Source organism: Doryrhamphus excisus, linkage group LG10, assembly GCF_037039965.1.
Source record: "Doryrhamphus excisus strain RoL-2023G ecotype Guam linkage group LG10, RoL_Dexc_Guam_v1.1, whole genome shotgun sequence".
In the NCBI taxonomy this organism is placed as follows: Eukaryota; Metazoa; Chordata; class Actinopteri; order Syngnathiformes; family Syngnathidae; genus Doryrhamphus; species Doryrhamphus excisus.
In genome coordinates, this window is record NC_136366.1 from 10,642,270 (window position 1) to 10,666,851 (window position 24,582).

General features: G+C 44.0%; 1 protein-coding gene across 7 annotated transcripts; it reads left to right on the plus strand.

The window, feature by feature from the left end:
• The first annotated feature begins 345 nt into the window (after positions 1-345).
• LOC131104140 (electrogenic sodium bicarbonate cotransporter 1-like) lies at positions 346-23,650 on the plus strand. 7 transcript variants are annotated; one of them, XM_078794067.1, is made up of 27 exons: positions 347-595; positions 2,270-2,343; positions 3,924-4,100; positions 5,973-6,105; positions 7,534-7,694; positions 7,762-7,941; positions 8,080-8,178; positions 8,708-8,784; positions 9,535-9,692; positions 9,763-9,850; positions 10,679-10,833; positions 11,834-11,950; positions 12,017-12,191; positions 13,557-13,690; positions 15,867-16,129; positions 16,991-17,043; positions 17,126-17,311; positions 17,491-17,604; positions 17,977-18,138; positions 18,291-18,469; positions 18,877-18,949; positions 19,844-19,912; positions 20,636-20,809; positions 20,876-21,040; positions 21,132-21,225; positions 21,581-21,658; positions 21,733-23,649. In XM_078794067.1, exons 1-26 carry the CDS (start codon positions 576-578, stop codon positions 21,622-21,624), a joined length of 3,324 nt encoding a protein of 1,107 aa, XP_078650193.1. In that variant the 5' UTR covers positions 347-575; the 3' UTR covers positions 21,625-21,658; positions 21,733-23,649. The 7 variants fall into 7 exon arrangements, with proteins under 7 accessions (XP_078650194.1, XP_078650195.1, XP_078650193.1 ...); XM_058051062.2 differs by having other exon boundaries at positions 21,581-21,654; positions 21,733-23,648; XM_078794068.1 differs by lacking the exon at positions 21,132-21,225 and having other exon boundaries at positions 346-595; positions 21,733-23,650.
• The last annotated feature ends 932 nt before the right edge of the window (positions 23,651-24,582 follow it).

Consider the following 24,582-nt stretch of genomic DNA (forward strand, 5'->3'; position numbering starts at 1 on the left):
TTGAAAGTAAACAGCAACAGGTAGTATGTGTAGATTTATTAAAGTCCAGGTTGGAGTGTGATTGTGATGGACAGGAAGTGACTCAGTATTGTACAAACTCCTTGGCAGAGGCAATAAAAAATAAAAGTTTCGGTAATTAAAAGAGTCCGCCAGTAGATGACGCTAGACTTTTTGTCTTTAGAAGGGTTTCTGCTATGAAAGTTCCCCCAGTTTCCCCCTTTAAGACATTCAACCTGCTTCTACCAAACACCGATTATGCTAGCAAAGCTAAGCGAGCGCGTAAAGGTGTGGGAGAGACCGGTTGGCCACGCCCCCTCCCAGTGACGTCACGCAGGAGGCGGGATGACACTTGAAATATGGGAAGAAGACACCCCGCGTCCACGCAGCAGAGTGAAGAGTTTTTGTCCCGGAGGATGACACCACCTGGACCACACCTGGACATCACAAGGACGAGACCCTGCCGCTTGTAGAGACAGTCCAAACCGGATCGGAACTACACGTCAGTCCGGCTGCTTGAGGTCGTCGACCCCGGTCCCTAAACAACAAGAAGTAGGAGAAGACTTGTTTTGTGGACTATGACGTCAGAGAAGACCAAGTAAGTTTGCTCTTTGTTGTACTCGAGTGACAAACTTTAGCATGAAATGGCAAAGTTCGGCAAATCTTCAGGTGTTTGGCGCGTAATTGTCCTCTTAGATGACCTACCCGTCCACCTTCACGCGCAAGTAGCAGTCAGTGTGGACTTTAGCATGTTAGCACGTTAGCAATGTTTACATGCCTCCAAAGCGGTGCCGCTAATCGGTTTTCCTTCGAGCTGTCAGCGTCCATTAAGGCGCAGATCAGTCAACTCGGGTCGGGAGCGCGCACGCTCGTGGCGCGTCCATGTTGGAGGGAGGGGAATAAAAAGGGAGCCCTTGCACGTGGAACTTCCTGCCATGGGGGTACCCCGCCTCTTCTTGGGTCACGCCAGCCACCTAAATACCCCCACACCTCGTGCGTCACGACGCAGGCGGCCTCCAATGCGGAAATGAGAAGTGTGCGCGCACGTTCCTGGAGGTGCACGTGCCCACCCGACACCCCCTCTTCCTCAGAATCTTTTTTTTTTGAGAACAGGTGGAACCCCCACTTATAACCACGCCCCCTTGCCCTTATATCCCCTCCTACTGTCCATGTGTCCTAAGTGTTCCTGAACACAGCAGGAAGACTCAGGAAATGGAAATAGTCTGTTCCAGTGTCAAACTGCGGCCGCACTAGAAGCTGTAAGTCCAGTCAGTGTTTTAACGTGTTGTTAACTATCATACAAGTGTAAAAAGAAGTTAAGCTATCAAATGATGCCTTAAAGTTGCCCCAAGGACCCCAAAAAATAGCAAAACGCGCAAACAGCCATTTTTCCCTCCCAAAGGAAGTGAAATCATCCGTTCCAGGGTCAACAATGTCTTTATTAAATGGACAGGCAATTCCACAAGTCACATGTGAACATTCTAAGGCACCATACCATAGAAGTGTTATGTTATTGTTATGATATTGTTCAGTAAATCAACATATATAACCATATCATAAATCATTGTGAGGGGGAGGGGTGTCTGTCCGATGCCCCTCCTCCTCGTCTTCCTCACGCAGAGGCAGCTTGATGAGGAGGTCATGGTGCGGCTCACTTTCATTAAGACGCAAGATAAGATAAAAGAAGATTTAGTCGGGCCGTACCATCTTATCTGCAATATGTCTTCATGCAGAAAGCATATCGTGTGTGTGTGTTTGTGTGTGTGTGTGTGTGTGTGTGTGTGTGAGAGGAAGTTTTAAGAAGAGTCCAGCGCGTGAACTTTGGTCTTCACGGGCCACGAGGCTGCAACCTGAGCCTCCTCTTTCTTTCAAGGAGCCCACACTTTCTCTCAAGCCCCATGGGGGTGTCACATGACCCGCACCCCCCCCCCCACTTATCTCACGGCCGAGCTGGCATTCACGGTCCCCCTTAATGCGGCGCTAGAAGCTTCTCGTAGCAGAGGATGCATGATGACCGACATCACCATCACCATCTTTACACAAGCGCTGCAACAAAGGTTATTATCAGGGCATGCCCCGCCTCTCACCCAAAAACAGCTGGGGTAGGCTCCAGCATACCCATGACCCCAGTGAGGATATTCCCTACATGAATCATTATGTTGACTAGAGATGACTAAAAATGTTTTTCCATGCTTAAAAGCACAAACATGCTAATAAAAGTGGAAGTAAAAGTGAATTAAACTGGGAAATGACTTCTTCTTCTGCTTTCTAGAATGGAGGACGAGGCGGTCCTGGACCGAGGGGCGTCCTTTGTCAAGCACATCTGCGATGAAGAGGAAGTGGAAGGTAAGAACATAAGCGCATATGACTTTAAAAGGTGCCTCGTTTGTCTGATTTTATGACAATTTTAGCTGTTGTTGTTGTGCAAGTGTAAAAAGAAGTTAACTGATGCTGATAACAGCAATAAAACCCTTTCAATGTTCATTACGACCACAAAGGTTCCATGCCAATTTAATTTATGTCATCTCACTTTATAACAATTAGTGACATAATATGACAAAATGAGTGGTTAGCGCGCAGACCTCGCAGCTAGGAGACCAGGGTTCATTTCCACCCTCGGCCATCTCTGTGTGGAGTTTGCATGTTCTCCCCGTGCATGCGTGGGTTTTCTCCGGGTACTCCGGTTTCCTCCCACATTCCAAAAACATGCTAGGTTAATTGGCAACTCCAAATTGTCCATAGGTATGAATGTGAGTGTGAATGGTTGTTTGTCTATATGTGCCCTGTGATTGGCTGGCCACCAGTCCAGGGTGGACCCCGCCTCTCGCCCGAAGACAGCTGGGATAGGCTCCAGCAATATGACAAAATGTGAAAACCAGGCAGGGCCAAAGCCCAAGACAAAATAATAATAATAATAATAAATTTTCTTGTATAGCGCTTTTCAAAATACTTAAAGACGAAGAATGGAGTTGAATAAAAGCAAGTAAACAGAGTAAAAGATACATTAAAATACAACATTAATTCGTTAATACTCAGCTAAAACAAGAGTAAAAGCGGGGCACAGCAGTCAGGTATAAAAAGTTAGACATTAAAAACAGATTCAAAGAGGTGGGTTTTGAAAATGAACCGGTGTGCTGAAAATGGCCCCCGAACCGCACTTTGGACACCGCTTAGGGGAGTCAGTCGTCTCGTCTCGTCAGGTTGGCGGAGGTTGCTGAAAGAATATTCCCAGTTGGGTAGTTTCTGACGCCCCTCAGTTGACCATCACTCATGGGATCCCACTTCTGACACCAATTTGGCATCTCAGCGCCTCCTTGTGGACAAACCTACCATGGCAGCTTTGTTAGCGTTTACTGTCCTTACGCAACTAAAACATCTTGTTGCTGTGTAAAATAGAACAATGACAAGCAAACAAGCGTAAGGAATTTGTACGCCCACGCCGCTTGCCAAAACCGCTCAGGTGTTCAACCACAACAACAAAGCACGACGACACAAAAAGACGCATTGTTTACGGAAACTCTGAGCATTTGTCTGCACCGACGAGGGTTTCTTTGGGTTTGCTTCTCTTTATCTGAGTTTCTGATGACTTCCTGGAGACGTTGGGGCATTTCCTGGATCGGTCGCACGGAAGAAATGAAGAAATGACAGCCGTTGTTATTTTTGAGGATGTATTCCATATTTGTGCCATATACTTTCCCTGCTTCTTGTATCTATCTATCTGTCTGTATCGTTATCATTATCATTAGCAGTCATATGTTAATATTTAGTCTTTCCAAAGCAAAAAAATATTTAGAATTTTCCTCTACTTTTCAAATATTTTGATGTATTTTATGAATGGACCTATTTCCATTGAAAATGATTTAGGATTGTCTTTTTTTGTTTTGCTATAAGCGAAGTCTGACCCCGGGGTGTGCGTCTGTTTGAAGGTCACCACACGGTCTACATTGGCGTTCATGTGCCCAAGAGCTACCACCGTAGGAGACGCCACAGACGCAAGTCCAGCCACAAGGAGAGGCGTGAGCGCCCCGAGCACGGTGCCGAGGACTACAAGTTGGACGGCGAGAGCGTGGATGAGACCACCACCAGCATCCTCAAACCCTTGAGTGAGTTGGACGACGACGGCGATGATGTTTTGTTTTTTTTTTTGGGTACATGACGGGACGCAGCATCAAATGTTCTGCAGTTGTGTGTTGCCGTGGTTACCGGCCGAGATGGCATCTCCATGGCAGGAAGTTTGCTAGAGAAACAGGAAGTGTTCATCTTAACTGAAAATGCTACTGACAGCAACATGCTCTGTTGGTTCTGTGATTAAATAGAACTCTCATGCTAACTGTTGTTTTGGTTGGAGGGAGTTACAGTAGCCTACAGTCTTTAGTAGGGGTGCACGATAATGACATCATACCGATAAGTCCCATATCGGGAAAAATAGCTCCAATAAGCCACAATAAAAAAAAAAGCTTCAAAGTCTTCAAAGACCTGGTCTCCTTCAAGGTTTGGAATTAGCAGGAGAGCAGCAAAGATGGGACATTGAAAGGTGGAAGAATGTTTTCCTCTCCATTGACGGACGGGCTGATGGCTTCCAACGTTTCTGACATGGTGCAGGGGTGTCAAACGGCAGGCGGCTATGTGGAGACGTTGAAAGGTTGCGTTTACTAAAGGATGGGTTCCAGACCGTGGATCTTGCCAAATGCTCTGAACATTTTGATGAGGAGTGTAACCTCAGCGTGTCTTGACTTCAGGGAACCTGATGCTGCGATACATGAAGCTAATCTCATTGGCTGTCCTAAGGGCTGGTGGATAATCGCCGCATGCTTAGCCAGCACAACTTTAGCTAGGCCACCATAACCAATACCAGTCTTGCATCACACAATCGCCAACTTTTGCATCGGAGATCAAGATTGTGTCATCAGGGCTTTGTGCTGTTTTGCCTTCCATCAAGTCCCACCAATGTTTTCTTATGCTTTTGCACAAATCCCTTCTTAAAAGTCTTAGACTTTTTTTGTCCATGGATACAAAGGTACTCCTGTCGTTGATCGTTGTGACAGGCTGGCTTCTATGCCAGGCACAGCAGGTCAAAGTGCTACCATTTTTAACCGCAGCGCTGCTAAAAGAAGCTCAGGTGCCGTAGGTCAGGATTAAAAGCTCAGTGAGGGCCTTTCGGGACTCCGCCTATTGCACAACATTCCAGGTAGAGTCCGGCTCATCCTGGCTGTGCCGTCGGATGGGAAGAAAGTTGTTTCATCAATGAGGCAGGGAGAAGTGTGACTGGGGAGGAGGGGGGGTTGCACAAAGAAAAAGAATCACATGATGAAGGCAGTTAGTCATCCGGCGGTCTGACAGGCTCGTCTCGTGTTGGACTGCACCGCCTTTTGCCAGGAAGTCAACACTGAGCCAGAAACATCAAATTAGTAGCAGCTGTAGTTGTCTCAATCTGTAAAAAAGGACTTGAATACGAATGTCTTAGCCAATGCTATGCTAATGTCCTAGCGATGGCTTACATAAGAGTGTAAACATGCCTGTCATCATACTGCTTTTTAAGCTTTTCCGTTTAGCCGGCCTCCCTGGATACAGTAGATGTGTGCCCGTCTGTTTTCCTCGTCTGTGGCCTCCAAATGGACAGGAAGAGGGTTGTTCCATAGAACAACAGCAAACAGAGTGCGACTTCTCGGCATTCATACAGTCCCTATATCACTGGGGGTGGGCGTGGCCGTGGGGGTTTGCATCTCCACACGGCAACGTAGCGTAGCGTCGTGACGAGCAATGCCAGGCGACGTAGTAGTTAGAATGGAATTGTTGATGAAATGTGACCTTCAGACATGTGGAGCACCAAACATGGATGGAATCTTCCGGAAGTGAAACCAGGAAGCGAAGGAGGGGTTTGGGGGGGGTGATGTGATTCCAAAGAAGATATGAATGGAGGTATTGCGTAACCGGCTTGGTCCTGCGTGTTTCCTGAATGTTCTTCTGTCCTCCAGTTTCCCCGGCCGAGAGGATCAGGTTCATCCTCGGCGAGGAAGATGACGGCCCCCCTCCTCCTCAGCTCTTCACCGAGCTGGACGAGCTGCTGTCGGTTGACGGGCAGGAGATGGAGTGGAAGGAGACGGCCAGGTAACCCCCCCCCCCCGCCTCTCCCCCAAAGTGTATGTTTGGCAGCGAGCACCAGGGCCAGGGTGTGCGTGTAGACAAGCCCTCCATAAATTCCAGCAGCTGGCGGGTGCACTACCGCTCTGTTCTTATCAGATGCATCCGAACAGGACCTGCTGTGTGGGACCAGGAAGGGGCAGAAACTCCCACATGGTCCACTCAGGAAGTCCTAAAAGTCAAGTGACTGAGCGATAACCATGAAACATACTCATTGTGTTTCCCGACACCACCTGGGTGGGCAAGGATCACAAGCTCAGCGAGGTCTCCTCGTAAGATGGCGTGCGGTCCACTGCCAGGAGTGACACCCGATCCCACCCCCCCAAGGAAACCCCATCCCTTCAGCCTCAGGAGAATGGCTCCATTGTTGGCGCTGACATCCGAGGCAGGATTACATTATAAAGCATCCTTGTCCTCTGTATTACCTGGACCCTGACCCCGGAAGAGACTGTGGAATCATGGTGATGATGAACTTGGAAAAATACATTTTCAGGCCAAACAAGTGCCATGGCTGAGATCCAGTGGGTGGAAAAAAAAGGTTCTCCTCTCATTTTGTGTGGAAGTGGTACATTGTTGGCTTCTCTGTACTGCTTCCCCACGCCAAAACACTTTTCTAACGTTTAGAATAAATCACTTAGAGAAGCTAATTAGTTTGCTTAGTTAGCTAGTTTGCTCTGTTAGCGACGGCAGGATTACATTATAAAGTATCCTTGTCCTCTGTATTACCTGGACCCTGACCCCGGAAGAGACTGTGGAATCATGGTGATGATGAACTTGGAAAAATTAATTTTCAGGCCAAACAAGTGCCATGGCTGAGATCCAGTGGGTGGAAAAAGAGGTTATCCTCTCATTTTGTGTGGAAGTGGTACATTGCTGGCTTCTCTGTACTGCTTCCTTACACCAAAACACTTTTCTAACGTTTAGAATAAGTCACTTAGAGAGGCTAATTAGTTTGCTTAGTTAGCTACTTTGCTTAGTTCGCTAGTTTGCTTAGTTAGCTAGCGACGGCATCTGTTATGTCCCTGCAGTGATCCTGATCCTGTAGCCTACGCAATGTAATGTAAACAAAGAATAATAGGAGTGTAAAAGTGACTATAGGGGTGTTATTTCCTGTCTACAGGACTCTACTAATGTTAAAAAACCTGTGTATAGAAAGTAATAAACGATGAAAATATTCCATGTATTAACACGAAACCCAACTTAAACCCTTACCAATAAAACCAGGGACAACCATACCGTATTCGTGTATCATCCCGAGAATTACTGCCAAGCAGCCTAAGGTGTAGTCCACCGGGGTAGTCTCCAGCTCACGACTGACCCCTCAAGGCACTCATTGCATGCTTTTATTTTGGAGATGCCCGTTGGGCCCTGAGCCTTTCCTGTTTGTGCTCCCAGGTGGATCAAGTTTGAAGAGAAGGTGGAGAAGGGCGGCGAACGCTGGAGCAAACCCCACGTGGCCACGCTGTCCCTGCACAGCCTGATGGAACTGAAGACCTGCATCGAGCAGGGCACCATCATGCTAGACCTGGAGGCCTCCACGCTGCCGCAGGTCGTCGGTACGGCCAGACTGACTTCTCTCTGGCGGCTGGCTATCCCGTGGTTGTTAATGATTCCCTCTCGCAGAGATGGTGACGGACAGCCAGATCGAGAGCGGCCAGCTGAAGGCGGAGCTGAAGGAGAAGGTCATGTACACGCTGCTACGCAAACATCGCCACCAGACGAAGAAGTCCAACCTACGCTCGCTGGCTGACATCGGGAAGAGCGTCTCCAGTGCGAGCAGGCTCTTCTCCAGCCAGGAGAATGGTATTCCCAAAACCTTCTTCACACAAAGTCGCCTTTATTTTCCCTGCTTCTTCTTTCCACTAACTTCCTTCTTTCATGCTTCCTTCCTTCCATCCTTCCTTCCTTCTTCCTGCTTCTCTCTTTGGGCGGGCGTCATAGCACGAAACCTCACTGAGCACCCGGTGCCTTGCATATCCCCACAAGACCCCCCAGAAGACCCCTGTGAGGTCCTGAGGAGCTCCAGCATGGGATACCTCTGTAAGTGAGGTCACCACTTATCAATCTCCCCAAAATATGGCGCCGTTGGGTTGGACGGTGATGAGGATGATGTGTTAGGGTTTGTGCAGGCGGACAGTATAAGACAACCACTCCTAAAGTGTGGTCCCCCCGCACCCCCCCCCAATACCAAAAGCAACACAGGAAACCACCACCTTCTCGTCTTTCGTCCTCCATAAAAACATATCCAATGGGATTAGGTTTGCGGAGTCATGACATTTTCTGGGAAGTCTTTCAGTAAGACTTTAGAATCTCCGCTCATTCATCCACAAGTGATTTTAGCGTAATAAGCCAACATTTGGTCAACGTTCCCTTCTAACGACATGAAAAGCTTGACTTGAAGGCCTTTTTTAATCCTCATCGTCCCCTTTTGCCTTTATTCTCTTATCTACGCTTGGATTCTCTCCATTCTCAAAAAGTCTTCCAATTGTGTTGGTTGGAGTTTTTGCTCACCTCTGTGGGCTTTAGGGTTGGTGTCACATGCAAATGAAGTGGACTTGCCTCCCTGCAGGTAGTCCCACCACGGCCCACCGGAACCTCACCTCCAACAGCCTGGGCGACTTCTCTGACAAACCGGAGAAGGATCAGGTAATGTGGGCTTCTTTCATCCATCCCATCCATCCCAGCGAGGTCACCCACCCGCGTGACGTGTTGTAGCCAGAGCCTCGTGTCGTAGATAAGACCTCCAGGCTAACTGAACATCATTGTTTGTAACATTTGCCAGTCAAGGTCTTGGCTTATCTTCTCCGTGCTTGCTTATCTTGTCGTGTGATTGGGATGAATCTCGGCATGTCATTTGTTAGGACGCAATCGTGTTTTCATTTTATAAAGTCAAGCATTGATGCCGCAATTTCGACACTTTAGACACGTCTTGTGTGTCTGCAGCTTTTATGCTAATGAGCTTTGTTTGGCCACACCCATCTCCAACATACAGAAATGTAAATATGCACTCTCACTCTATCGCATACAACAAGGAATTGAATGCTAAGGAATGGGATGGGAGGCCACGGAACCGTTAGCATAGATAGCTACTGTATGGATGCTAGGGTTAGGGTTAGGGTTAGGGTTAGGGTTAGGGTTAGGGTTAGGGTTAGGGTTAGCTAGTGCTAACACTGCACTCACATTCTAACAGCAGCATCATGCTAGAAAATAACACATGTGAGGTTGGGGCTGCATGTTAAGAAGTGTAGCGAGGCCTGATTTTGCACCCTTGAATATCAATGCAATATCAGCATGAATCATACATACTAATTATGACTTATTTTGTAGAATGGAATATTAGAAAAGGCTCGATGAAGAGAACAATAATTCTTACCAGCATCGCTCTAACACGTTCAGCTCAAGAACAAGTTCATGAAGAAGCTGCCCCGCGATGCCGAGGCGTCCAACGTCCTGGTCGGCGAGGTGGACTTCCTGGAGACCCCCTTTGTGGCGTTTGTTCGCCTGCAGCATGCCGTCATGCTGGGAGCGCTCACCGAGGTCCCGGTGCCCACCAGGTAAGACGCAGGAAGTATCATTGATACGAAAGCAGTGGCGCAAGTGTCCTCAGCACACCCTCTTTTGCAGATTCCTCTTTGTGTTGCTGGGTCCTAAAGGGAAAGCAAAGTCCTACCATGAGATTGGAAGAGCCATCGCCACCCTCATGTCTGATGAGGTCGGTTTTATCCTTTTATCCTCCATTTTTTCAGGGGGGAAATGACTTCCTATTCCATATTAGCATATTACCAAAGTATTCTTGGAAGAAAGACAATAAAATTCTTTAGAATTTATTTTATTAATTATTATATAATTTATTAATTAATTGTTTGATAATTTTATACATTTCATAATTTAATACAATTTTATTCTCATAAATTTACAGTTGATTTTTTCTGATTTTTTGCTTTTTTTTTTTTTTTTAAGAATTGCCAACCATTTCAAGTTTGTTGTTGTTAAATTTCTTGTCATCATTCTGGCTTTATTCCCATTATTCTTGTAACATAACTTTATTTTTTCCCCCCAAAATAACAACTTAATTTGTGGTTTGGTTTTTAAAAAAAGTCTTCTTTGATATTTCAACTTTATGCTACCAAAACGCTGATTTTTCCTGGCAATACTACCACAAAATATCAACTTTTTCTTGCTAAAAGTCCTATTTTATTGGGAATTGGGGAATAGGAGTCACTGTAGTGTGAAACAGAGTCCTGAATGGAAAATGTGGCGTCAGGAATGTTAACAGAGCACCTGGCCGTCAAGTTCCCACAGGCCTCTGCTTTTCCCAGAATGCTCGCTGTATGTCAACACCGCAGCGTAGGAAGCGTTTTTTTTCCAGGATTTCCTCCAGTTAAACTTTACCCCCTCCCCATGCTTCATCAAACACTTGAGTCATCAGTGACAGGCCCCCACGGTGACACGCTGACTGATGAACTGTTTGCATACATCATCCCAGAGGGAAGGTTTGCTCGTCAGTGACGTAGAATGGCAACTGTCGCTCCATGTGCAGGTGTTCCACGATATCGCCTACAAAGCCAAGCACAGGCAGGACCTGCTGGCCGGTATCGAGGAGTTCCTGGACGAGGTTATCGTCCTGCCGCCCGGCGAGTGGGACCCTGACATCAGGATAGAGCCGCCCAAGTCGCTGCCTTCCTCGGATAAGAGGTCAAAAATGCTGTCTTAAACATTTGAGTTACAACATACAGGTAGCTGTGGTCCAATGATGTACATTTAGCTAACTAGATACTCATTAGAGTTTTTCTGGTAAGAATTGTCACTTCATACACTCAAAGAATACCATTCCAACCTCAGATTTAGTGTATGATAACCAAAATGTACGTCCTTCCCATGGCTGAGATCACTCTTGACATCCATGCCTCATGTCGTTAGCATCTGTTGGCACCAAGGAGCTTTTCCATCCAGTCATCCAGTCCCGTGTATTTCCAAACTAAACCAGGGATGAAAACTGAAAGTTTAATTTATTTACATACCATAAATTATTACAAAAAATTTATGGACTAATAATATTAAGACTACTTCTAATTAATAAAAATAATAATTATATTTTTATAATAATAATAAATATATATAATATAATAAATAATATAATAAAATGTTTGTAAAAATAGAATATTAACAAAAATAATTATATAGTTATAATAATAATAAATATATATATATAATAAGTATATAATAAATAATATATTCATTCATTCATTTTCTACCGCTTTTCCTCACGAGGGTCGCGGGGGGTGCTGGAGCCTATCCCAGCTGTCTTTGGGCGAGAGGCGGGGTCCACCCTGGACTGGTGGCCAGCCAATCACAGGGCACATATAGACAAACAACCATTCACACTCACATTCATACCTATGGACAATTTGGAGTGGCTAATTAACCTAGCATGTTTTTGGAATGTGGGAGGAAACCGGAGTACCCGGAGAAAATCCACACATGCACGGGGAGAACTCCACACAGAGATGGCCGAGGGTGGAATTTAACCCTGGTCTCCTAGCTGTGAGGTCTGCGCGCTAACCACTAGACGACCGTGCCGCTCCTAAATAATATATAATAAAATATTTTTACAAAATTGAAATCTATAATGAAAATAATTGATGTTTGTGTGTTAGAGGTAGGGATGCAAGCCTGTTTTTTATTTTGTCCCCAGAAAGAACCAATATGCCGGCTTGGAGGCCCCGCAGATGAACGGCGACGCCCCCCATGATGCGGGTCACCCTGGGGGAGGAGGTCACCAGATCGGCGAGGAGCTCCAGTGCACCAGAAGGTATAAAAAAAAGTGCTTTTGTGTCGCACGAGTGTGTGTGTAAGTGTCAGTGTTCGTGTCTGGAAGGTTCTGCGGCGGTCTCATCCTGGACGTCAAACGCAAGCTGCCGTTCTTTGCCAGCGACTTCTACGACGCGCTACACATCCAGTCGCTGTCCGCCATCTTGTTCATCTATCTAGGCACCGTCACCAACGCCATCACCTTTGGCGGCCTGCTGGGCGACGCCACGGACAACATGCAGGTGAGGGAAAGGGTGGGAAGAAACATGGGCTCTGTCTTGGGGGGCCGGGCAAAGACCAAACACAGACAACATGCTGACCTTGAAGCAGGTCGGCTGTCGGTGCTGACTCGGCAGGGAGGCGTTCTTTACCCTAATTAGGAGGGACTGGAAATGCTGAACGCAGGTTTTAAATCCAGTTTGGGCTCTGATGTGGGTCCCTGTTACTGTGTCACACGGCATCCCAAATGCTTTTTAAAAGATCAGCTTTTTCATTTTCATTGGTCAGATTTACATTTATATTTTTTTGTTTGTATTTTTCACATACAAATTAAACAATTTTTTTAGGAAATATTTGGTTAGGGCTTTTTTAATTATGTAAATATTTTGTAATAAATTTACAACCTTTTTAAAAAATTAAAATAATTGGCCAAATGTAAATTTACTGTATTGTTTTGTTGTATTTACATTTACAAAAATTTTTGAGGAATTTTTGTTGTTGAATATTTACATTTTTTACATGTTTAAATTTCATTTGATGCATTGTTTTGCGATCAATTCCAGTATTTTTTTTAGGTAAAATAAAATTAATTTTATTGTTTTTTTCTTAAATAAAAAAAAAACTATATAGCACATTTCAATATTTTTAGATGGATTTTTTTAAAGTTAATTTTAAGAACTAAGAATAATATTTGGTAAAAAAAATTAACTGGAAAATGTTAAAATGTAACTTTTGCTTTAGTTAATTTTATAAACTTAAACAAAACTTTTTTTGAGGAAACAAAACAGCAATTTTTCATACAATGAAAATAATTGTAAAAATCTTTTCATTGTGTTTTTATAAATGAAAAAAATGGTTGTTATTGAGCAAAAAGAACGTGATATGACCCAAACCCCTCCCTGACCAAGTGTTGTGTTCCCATGCGTCCTGAGAGTCTTTCTGGTTCCAAAGTTCCCAACACACAAAGGTCTTCATCTGATTAGCACCCATGCTGCTTTCACAGCGACGAAGGCCTGAGGTTGCACAGTGGAGAAGCGTAGAGCGGCCTGCATGAGGGATTTGAGCGGGACTTAAATAACCGTAGATCCAGATTACTCAGTAGCTGCCTCGTCACGGCTGTGTTTCCACTGACCTCTACACGTACGCTACCTGCTGTAGGCGCGGGGAAATCTTGACCTGGCTTGATCTCTCTAATGGCCACACGGACGCACACTGGTTTCATATTCCTACTGGAACTTAGCGAAATCCAGTCGGTGGAACTGAAACAGGCTTGTCCTGATAGGCCGGCCCTGCAGGTTGATTTGCGTGCGAGCGTGTGTGTAAAAATAAAGCACACAGCTGAGAAAGGTAATAAAGTCATTTTTCTTGTGCCTGCTGTGTTTTTGTAGGGCGTGTTGGAGAGCTTCCTGGGCACGGCCCTGACCGGGGCGGTCTTCTGCTTGCTGGCGGGGCAGCCCCTCACCATCCTCAGTAGCACAGGCCCGGTTCTGGTCTTTGAGAGGCTCCTCTTCAACTTTAGCAAGTGAGTTTAAAAACACAGCACCATTTCCAAATGGTAGGGGTGTCACAAGATGTCGCAAGATCCTTGAACAGAGTGAGCCCTTTTGTCAGACATAAGTACAGTCTCGGTGGGTGGAGGCGGGGCCGCTAGCATAAACACACAGAGTGCAGAAGAGTGTAAACGAGTAGACATGATGTACAATGTGATAGCAGGAGTGGCAAGATGACTATAGGGGTGTTATTTAATGTCTACAGGGCTCTAATAATGTTAATAAGGGTATTTAAAAAGTCAGAAATTGCAGTATATTGTGATATTTTTTTCATTGACCTCATCCCGTCACGTTCTCATAGAGCCAATCTTGCGTATCGTCTCATGACACTCCTACAAATGAGCCCAAGGGCCACCCGAGTAGGTGCACCTGCATCTCAATACGTAATCATCCTTTGGCACATGGAAAGTAAAAGCATCTGGGATGGAGCGCTCCCTAGTGCGAATGGCGTGAGAGGCGATGATGTCATCACAAACTGACTCATCCTTATTATTCATGCTGCCGCTTTGGCGTTCCAGATGACTGCAGGGAAGCCCAACCACTTCCACTCCTGTTCCCACTTGGAGCTCACACAGTCCCAGCGGTAGAAAGCAAACAAAAAGGCTCCGTGAGCCTCAGGTGGAGCAGCAGTGCTAGTCTAGTCACCTACGCAAAACTTTGTGTCAAGTCAAGACGGTTAAATATCGATGATATCGTCTTCACAATCCCTGTTTTACGTACATTCCCAGTGCCAATTGCTATGATATGCTGTGATGTAGCCGATCTCGTTTGCCCTCCCCCGCACATCACTCTGACTCTCAGCTCTTGAAAAGAATAAACGGTAAACGACATTTGCGCGATAAAAAGCCGACTTTAACTCGCGGACCTGACAGTTGGCTCCGCCCCCTCCCATTCATTCCTCTCGCCAAACATCATCTTCTTACGTTACCGACGGCCGCGCCCGCTCTCTTATGTGGTTAATAATTAATTTCATTTTACACACCAAGTGAGGAATGCTGTTTCCATTCCAAGCTCTAATGAAGCTACAAGACGACTTACTGATGTCATATCAATGTCAATAATGTCAATAAATTATTTATTCATCTTTTTCTACATTTCTGTGGTGCAGAAACCATCTTACTGGCTTGGATTTTGGTGGATTATTTTAACTTTTTTTTTACCTGCGGTGCAAGGCGATGGGTATCATTAATAGTTGGCAGGAGGAGTGATCGTATTTGAATTATATGATGGGTATGTTGGGCATACATGTGTCCCTGCATGAGTAAACCTTGCACCAATTTAGATTTTGGTGGATTATTTTTACTTTTTTTTTTCAATGTCTGTTGAGGTGGTGCAAGGCGGTGGGTATCATTAATAGTTGGCAGGAGGAGTGATCGTATTTCAATTATATGATGGGTATATTCCATGCACATGTGCCCGAGCATGAGTAAACCTTGCACCAATTTTGATTTTGGTGGATTATTTTAATTTTTTTTTATCTCTGTGGAGGTGGTGCAAGGCGGTGGGTATCATTAATCATTGGCAGGAGGAGTGATTGTTTTTTAATTATATGATAGGTATGTTGCGTGTATACATGTGTCCGTGCATGAGTAAACCTTGCACCAATTTTGATTTTGGTGGATTATTTTAACTTTTTTTTTTTTAATCTCTGTGGAGGTGGTGCAAGGTAGTGGTTATCATTAATAGTTGGCAGGAGGAGTGATTGTATTTGAATTATATGATAGGTATGTTGGGTATACATGTGTCCGTGCATGAGTAAACCTTGCACCAATTTTGTTTTTGTGGATTAGTTTGACTTTTTAGGGGGTTATGTCTGTGATTCAAGGTGGCAGTTATCATTAATAGATGGGAAGTGGAGTGGTTGCTTTATTGATTGGTTATAATTAATAGTTGGCAGGAGGAGTGCTTGTATTTGAACAATGGCTTTGAGTTTCTGGATATTTAGACTTTATTTCTGTGATGCAAGGTGGTGGTTATCATGAATAAATTTGATGACAGGTACTGTATTGTGCGTGAACATGTGTCCGTGCATGAGTAAACCTTGCACCAATTTTGATTTTGGTGGATTATTTTAACTTAACTTTAACTAACGATAAAGCAATGATGACATCAATGAACAACAGCCAACCCCCCTGACTCTCCCCACAGGGACAACGGCTTCGACTACCTGGAGTTCCGGCTGTGGATCGGCCTGTGGTCGGGCGCCTTCTGCTTGGTCCTGGTGGCGACAGACGCCAGCTTCCTGGTGCAGTACTTCACCCGCTTCACCGAAGAGGGCTTCTCAGCGCTCATCAGCTTCATCTTCATCTACGATGCCTTCAAGAAGATGATCAAGCTGGCGCACCACCACCCCATCAACTCGCAATACGACGGCGACCTCATCACGCAGTACGACTGCCGCTGCGAGCCTGGTATGTGACCGGCTGGATTCCAGAACCACTGTACAAGAAATGAAGCACAGAAGATATAAATTCATCTTCTTCTCATCATATAATGACTTTATTCCCATCTCATTTTCTAAAAATTATGGTATGGTATAAATTGGTATTTTTTCCAGCTTCATTTTATTTTATGTGAGATATTTCAACTCGGCTGCACGGTGTATGAGTGGTTAGCATGCAGGCCTCACAGCTAGGAGACCAGAGTTCAATTCCACCTCAGCCATCTCTGTGTGGAGTTTGCATGTTCTCCCCGTGCATGCGTGGGTTTTCTCCGGGTACTCCGGTTTCCTCCCACATTCCAAAAACATGCTAGGTTAATTGGCCACTCCCAATTGTCCATAGGTATGAATGTGAGTGTGAATGGTTGTTTGTCTATATGTGCCCTGTGATTGGCTGGCCACCAGTCCAGGGTGTACCCCGCCTCTCTCCCGAAGACAGCTGGGATAGGCTCCCACCGCGACCCTTGTGAGGATAAGCGGTAGAAAATGAATGAATGAGTATTTCAACTGCTAAAATGTTCTGTTACTCCTAATATTTATTCATACCGGTAAATATTTCGACTTTATTCTCGTAACTTTTTCCTAAAATTCAGAATGTTTCTTAGCTTAAAAAATATATATATGTATGTGTGTATATATATATATCCAAAGCAAACATGATAAAGTTGTTTATTGACTTGGATGGGAACGCTACTGGACTGTACTCGGTCTTTCCAGATTCCAAAGTATCTGCAAAGACGATAAGACTTGACACAAGCTGGCGTTAGCTTGTAGATACGCTAACTCTTTCCTATCACTGACCTCATTTTTTTATAATTGTTTCTCTTTCAAGGTAACTCCTCGGACCTCTTTGCTGCTGCTGCCTGGACAAACAGTTCCGATCTGGTATGTGCCGTTCCCCTCCGCTCCTTTGTCGCACAACATCGCAGATGCTAACGAGTTTTTTTTTTCCCCTTTCTTCTCATAGTCTGAGAACGCCACCTGGGCGTCGCTGAGTCGCCCGCAGTGTGTGAAGTACGGGGGGAGCCTGGTGGGCGAGGCGTGCGGCTATGTGCCTGACATCACCCTCATGTCCTTCATCTTGTTCTTCGGCACCTACACCTGCTCCATGGCGCTCAAGAAGTTCAAGACCAGCCGCTTCTTCCCCACCAAAGTGAGCTTGGACGAGATTGCACCATTTTGTAAACACCGGGTGCCGAGTTTCACCAAGGGTCGATTCGGTATTTGAACTGGATTGGACGGCTTGGTGGGAAAAAACATGGTTGAAATTGTAGTCTCTGTCAGACTAGTACTTCCTCTTGGTCTTTCCAACTTTCTGGATCTGTTTTGTAGGTGAGGAAGCTCATTAGTGACTTTGCCATCATCTTGGCCATACTCCTCTTCTGTGGCGTGGACGCTCTGGTGGGCGTGGACACCCCCAAGCTCATAGTGCCAAGTGAATTCAAGGTACAAAACCACCTTATTATTCCAAATCTGTGAATCGGGGACAGCGAGGCTTCTTCCTCTTCGTTTGTTCAGTTGAGTTGATTCAACTGTACCTGGATGCCCCCCATCTGAAAAAATGTGGGGTGGACGATACAGGTGGTTTCTGAGGGAACGGCAAGGCCGACCCGCATCAAATAACATCCTGATTGTAAGAGAACACAGACGGCGTTGTGGGTGCCGCCACAGAGCCATCTTTGTATGCAGTCATTCCCGTGTAGCTCATAATAACGCATGAGTGATTCTTTGTTATCAGCAGTGGGAATTAAGCCACAATCCCCACTCAGGTGTCTTCATGGTCTTCATGGTCTTCATGGTCATGTTGTTGTTTTCCAGCCAACCAGTCCAACCAGGTGCTGGTTTGTTCGTCCCTTTGGGGGAAACCCGTGGTGGGTGTACCTGGCCGCCGCCCTCCCCGCCCTGCTGGTCACCATTCTGATATTCATGGATCAGCAGATCACGGCGGTCATCGTCAACAGGAAGGAGCACAAACTCAAGGTTAGTTTACGGCGCAAAGCCTGCTGGGAAATGTGGAATGGGATAAAAGAAGATGAAAGATGGTGAGGTCATATCCCTTCCTAATCCGTCCTTCATCTTCGTCCAAGTCCTGATCCGTAATTGTAATCTGCAACTGGCTGCCTTCCCCACAGAAAGGGGCGGGGTACCACTTGGACCTGTTCTGGGTGGCCGTCCTTATGATGGTGTGCTCCTTCATGGGTCTGCCGTGGTACGTGGCCGCCACCGTCATTTCCATCGCGCACATCGACTCCCTCAAGATGGAGACAGAGACCTCGGCACCCGGAGAGCAGCCCAAATTCCTGGGCGTCAGGTGAAGGATTCTCCTGGTCTGGGACAGATTGTTTTTTTGTTTTTTTTCCCTTCTTGGGTTGGGGGGGTTTACGTTTGACTGTGCATTAGAGAAGGCCATTGATAAATTTAATTGATGAATCATAATTTGTACCTGGGGGCATGGCCCTGGGCACCTTCTGCACTGACTCCTCCCACTTATGCAAATAAAGGTCTTATTGCTATGCTGTCCAGTCTAATTGAAGCATAATTAGTCAGATGATGTCGATATAAGCTATTGAACTCTATGAAGAATTGTGCAAAACGGATGAAAACTGAATCATAATGTAAAATGTACTAACTGTTAATATGTAACCCTACTTTTGTAACCCCACCCTGTATATCCTCATCATCTGATCCAAAGATTTTTTTTCCGTTTGCCTTTTCCAGGGAACAAAGAGTGACGGGCATCATCGTTTTCATCCTCACAGGACTTTCCGTGTTAATGGCCCCTGTCCTCAAGGTAATAACATTTCTTCTTCTTTCAAGGAAATATGGATTACTGTCAAGGCCTTTTAGGACAATGGCGCTGTCACCTCTTTTAAAAAGCGTTCATCCGATTAGGAACTCGTCGAGCGGACGTAATGTGATGTTCCACTGTCCAGGCCCTCATTATTTGTATTATTGTGAGAAGTACTCAAGTACTCGGCTGTCAGGCTGTGAGGGGCGATAACTGGAGCCACTACTCCCCCTTGTGGATATCTGTGGAATACATTATCAATCAGACATTCTGTAAAACGTTACGTCTTTATGTTGAAGTGAGTCCACAGTCATGAAAAATAATATTTTATACCAAGGGTGTCCAAACTTTTCCCCTTAGTATTACAACAACTTAATAACAAAAACAAAATAAATTATTTAATATTTAATCTCTACACAACTAAAATGATGTTATGTTAATGATGTCTCCTAAAATTAATTTTTTCTTTTAATATTTTGACTTTATTCTCTGAAAATCACAGCTATTTTTTCATATTTCTGCTGCCCCTCCTTTCGTCGTTCCATTTTTGCTGTTCTTTAATGAAATGTTCTTGTTAAATGCTATTATTAGAATGTTCCGTGGGCCGCACTTAAGGACACTCCTGTTTTAAACGAACTGAGTGACGCTTTAGTTACTTCTGCCGCCCGATTTAGCGTTAAAGCCCAGAGTCTAAATCCAGAACGTTCTGAGAAAAGCTGCTTGGTGACCATATTGAAACCGTTAGTGTTTACCACCAGACTGCAATCTATTTGCGTTGTATCAGCATAATTGGCCATGTCGCGTGTGCTTTGCATATTACTAGTATGAATGTTTTATCTTCACCGCTTTTCTCCAAGCATTCATTTTGACTGTCCCGCGTCCTCCCATGTGTTCCAGTTCATTCCCATGCCCGTGCTCTATGGCGTCTTCCTCTACATGGGCGTGGCCTCCCTCAATGGCGTCCAGGTCAGTGACTTTTTTTGCAGCTAGCTAACATGCTAATTTGCAGATCACGGAATAGTATGTGAATAAAAGGAGCTTCATATACAGTATTAGTGTAGTATAGGGGTTAAAATAACACTATTATGACGTCAAAGGCTGATTTAGATGGTAATTTGTCTAGCTAGGTAGGGCTAGCTAGCTAGCTAGCTGACTGGCGAGCAGGCTAATTTGGATAATACTGTGAATAAAAGCAAGCACACTGATTTGGAAAGCATGGAATAATATGCGAATGGAAGCTTCTGTATATACAGTACGAGTATATTTGTAGTGTAGGGGTTAAAAATGACACAGTTATGACTTTTAGATATTGTTTTAGAAGGTAATTTTTGCTTGAAAGCTAGCTAGTCAACTAGCAAGCAGTCTTGCTTGAAATTCACAGAAAAAGCTGATGTATATACAGTACTCGTATATTTTGTACCATATGAGTTAAAAATACACAATTATGACTTTTTAGATACTATTTTAGAAGGTAATATGCTACAGTATATACAGTGCAAGCATATTTTGTCATGTAAGCGTTGAAAATGCTGTTTTAGAAGTGAATTAATCCTGCATATGCAGAATAGTGTGTAGTATCATGTTTAGGAAAGACATAATTACGTCATTAAAAGACATTTCTATGTTTTATAGTTGTAGTTCTAGCTGGTGATGTCATGAAAAGGCGGTGTTTGTGTTCTGTTTGTGTAGTTCATGGATCGCCTGCAGCTCCTTCTGATGCCCGCCAAGCACCAGCCGGACCTCATCTACCTGCGCCACGTCCCCCAGAGACGCATCCACCTCTTCACCTTCATCCAGGGCGTGTGTCTGGCTCTCCTGTGGGTGCTCAAGTCCACCGTGGCCGCCATTGTTTTCCCCGTCATGGTGAGTGCACCGTTGCAGATCGCTTCGCTCGCCATCTAACCCGCCATTTTGTATCCCGGTCTGCAGATTCTGGCTCTGGTGGCCGTCCGTAAGGCTATGGACTACGTCTTCTCCCAGCACGACCTCAGCTACCTGGACGACGTCATCCCAGAGAAGGACAAAAAGAAGAAGGAAGACGAGAAGAAGAAGAAGCACAAGAAGAAGGGGAGCATCGACTCGGAGAACGACTTTGTGAGTTGAAAAGAACGACAACTTGTGTCCGTTTGGGGTTGTGTTGTGCTCCTTTTTTGTCTTTAATGTTGTCCCTTCCCTCCTCTCACAGTCCGACTATCCCTACCATGAAAATATCCCCACTATAAAAATCTCTATGGAAATGATGGAGCAGGAGCCCATGTTGGCTGGAAAATCTTTAAATAGTGAGTATTAGACGTGTACCACCTTTGCCACTTCTGGGCTGCTTCATCTTCCCCCTTTTTACCTCCACCCTGGACCCCCCCTTCATATTCCCATTTAGTGCATATAGTATCTCTGTGCCCTCTATACTGAGCAGTTTGCATATGAAAATGATCAAAATGTTAAGAACAGGGATTTTTTTCTCCACAAAATACGACTTTACTCTTCAAATGTTTGTGACTTTGTGTAAATTGACACTTTTTTATTTTTGAGTAATATTGCAACTTTTTTCTTGAAAGAAACATCTGGCAACGAGTATTTTTATCCGACGGAATATAAAATTTCTTGCAAAATTCAGATTTTTTTCCCCCCCTGCAGGAGATGAATCGCAGACTTTCCTTAACGCCCATTCACCGTGCTAAGCGCTGCTTGGAGTCGTCCACCGTCGCAGAGTACGTGAGTGACGCTAGCCAACAACCTCCGAATGTTACCATTTTTAAAAATCACTCCAATCCAACCTCCTCCTCCAGCCTTGAGAGAGGTTCGTACACCAAAGGTTCCCCTCAGATCCGAATCGACGGCGACGCTGAGGACAACTGCTTCTTCTGGAAGAAAACCTCCGAAACTGACCTGTGAAAGATGGAAGAGCAACTTATTATTGTCATTTTTTATGTTTATTTTATAAAAAAAATGTCCTTAGAGGTATTTTTAAGTATTCCTTTCAAATCACAATGGCTGGAACTGTTTTTTTTTTTATTGTTCTGATGATGATGAAGCCTCAAATGATTTGTTAATATTGATAATGCAGGTATAGATTAAAATGAATAGATAATCATCATTTAGCATTGATCTGGTTAGGATAAGATAGTATGGATGCTTTTAAGAAAGCTCTCATGCTGTTTGTGTGTGTATATATATATATATATATATATATATATATATATATATATATATATATTTCTTCCCCTCTAAACAAGGCGATCAACCCATTTTTTTAAACTCCAAATTGTATTTTATCCTTTTTTGCGTTTAATCCTTATTTATTGTGTTGCTAATTATGTCTTCTTAAATGTAGACCTCCGCTTTTGTGGTCTCCAAGGGACCTTCATGTGTCATTATTATTTTTATTATTATTATTAATAATAAGAGAAATAATAATTTCTGTAGTTCTACCTCTTATTTCTCTGTAGGTGCCAGACGTTTATATATGTAACTACATCAGATGTGCAATTATATTTCGGATCAAAATGCAATCATTTGTTTAAAATTCTTTAAAGATTTTTATTTTAGAAATTCATTTTCATTTATGATTTTAAAATAGTTGTGCACAATAATTCTGGGGCCGCTATGAGGGGAATTATAACATCATAACGATAAAAATAGCTCTGATAACTGATCAAAGGTCACCTGTACTGAGCGGGTGAGCGAATCAAGTGCTCCTTTTTCTCCTGCCTGTCGTAACTTCCCCTGAGGGGGAATAAAAATCGTATCTGCCACCTGAAACACCAGCGCTGCGCCGTTTGAAGTGCAATTTGAAGTACAATTTGAAGTACAAAAGATTTCCCAGAGACACCGTGGCATCACACTGGCTGCTCGGCGCATGTGCCCGAATACAGTACACCTTGCTGGGCCACAGCAAGTGTCTCCCTCCCCTCTATACTCTGTTTCTCCGATAGTAGTCATGTGGTAGTAATCATGTCATGACACCATGTCACCTCCAGGCGTGCACAAATTATACTTAAATCTACCGTACATTTGAAAAAAGCAGACATAAGAAATGTATCAGTCCTGAGAAGAAAATCATCAGAAATCATTTTGTTTTTACTATTTAATTACATTTCCGGTGAAAAATCAAGTGACATAATAATGATCAGTTCGTGTAGTGAAGCTTTCTTTTCTAGTCTGGTAATCCTTTCAAATGTGATCATATTTAAAAAGCTGTTGTTTTTTTAAACGTTCTCTATAAGATGTCTTCCGATGCTACTATACCAAATCAGCATATTTCACATGGACAGTATTTGCAAACGCTCATCCTAGGAAATCCACAATCTATGCAAACAAGGCCGAGGATACTTACTTGTTGAAGTATTTGCTGTAAGTTGTGTTTGTGGCCACGTGAATGTGACCTGCAAGAATGCAGTAGAAATACGATTGGACGCACTAAGCTGCTTTTAAAGCACAACAAAAAGTCTTCAATGTAGCTGTGTAATTTCTTTATGCTGACCGGTCACTCAGTGACCATGTCATATTTTTTGAAGTGTAGCCTGACACTTATTTTGTACATGATGCACCTTATGGACTCAATAATCATTAAAAAAAAGACTGCAAAAGAAACATGATTTATGATTTCCTTTTGTCAGATTGGGGCTTTTCACCGTAAAAGTATAGAGCCAAGCATAATTAATAATGTCCAAAAGGGCCATTGCAACCCACAGCTTTTCTGACCAGAATAAACATACCATTTGATTGGGGAAATGTTTCTAAATTATGGCAATAATGTCAAAATGTTATGAGAATAAAGTCAACATGTAATATAAATTATGAGATTTTTTTCAAAGATATAAGAAAATTGAGATATTTGTGGGGGGGAAGATGTATAATTTGTAAGAAAAAACGTGCTGTAATACCAGCTTGTACCTGAGGAGGACAGCAGTTCAGCTGCAGCTGCCTTGTTTATAAACCCATAATACATCATATATGCTATTTAGCTTTAGGTTGTAATGGGCAATATTTAGATATCTCCAAATAATTCAGAGTATTTTCCTTAGTGTGATATATATACATATATGTATGTATTACTTCACAAGTGACACACTAATTACTAATTACCACATAAAACACAGACACATTATGCTTCAATTGTCCAAATCCCCAAATTGTTTGCCTGAAATTGTTTTTCTACACGCACAAAAACACGTGTGTTAAATATATCGAAGTTCACAAATTGGCTTTGATATTTAAAAAATATTATCAGAATCCCCAGATTTTGTTGAAGATGTAGAAAAGGTTAGGTTGTCAGATACTCTAAATTGTTTCATTTATATTTCCGAATTGTTTGCTGTGTTGACAACCAACCTCACAGGAACCACCTGCATTTCCTGCTTAGTTTCCCATATTTTAACTCATTTCTTCACTTTTCCCTCATTTTCCAAATGCGCAATGTTGACAGGTACGCCCACCAGCACCCACAAAGCATCCTTGAGCCACCACAGAGGAGTCTTTGACATCCCGGCTGATCCAGGATCAGTGAGTGTATGCCATACATCCAGCATGTACATGTATCCCACACGGTGCAGACACAAACACACCAGGTTGACACCCCTCCTCCAGGCGTGTACTGCTCCCACCTGCTCCTCACAGCATCAGCAGCTAACGCCCCC

Coding starts and splice junctions, on each gene's coding strand:
- LOC131104140 (XM_058051036.2), top strand. CDS start 576: ATGACGTCAGAGAAGACCAA. Junction 7,695..7,761: donor CACGCTGCCGCAGGTCGTCG/GTACGGCCAGAC, acceptor TCCCTCTCGCAG/AGATGGTGACGGACAGCCAG. Junction 21,041..21,580: donor TCGACTCGGAGAACGACTTT/GTGAGTTGAAAA, acceptor CCCCCCCTGCAG/GAGATGAATCGCAGACTTTC.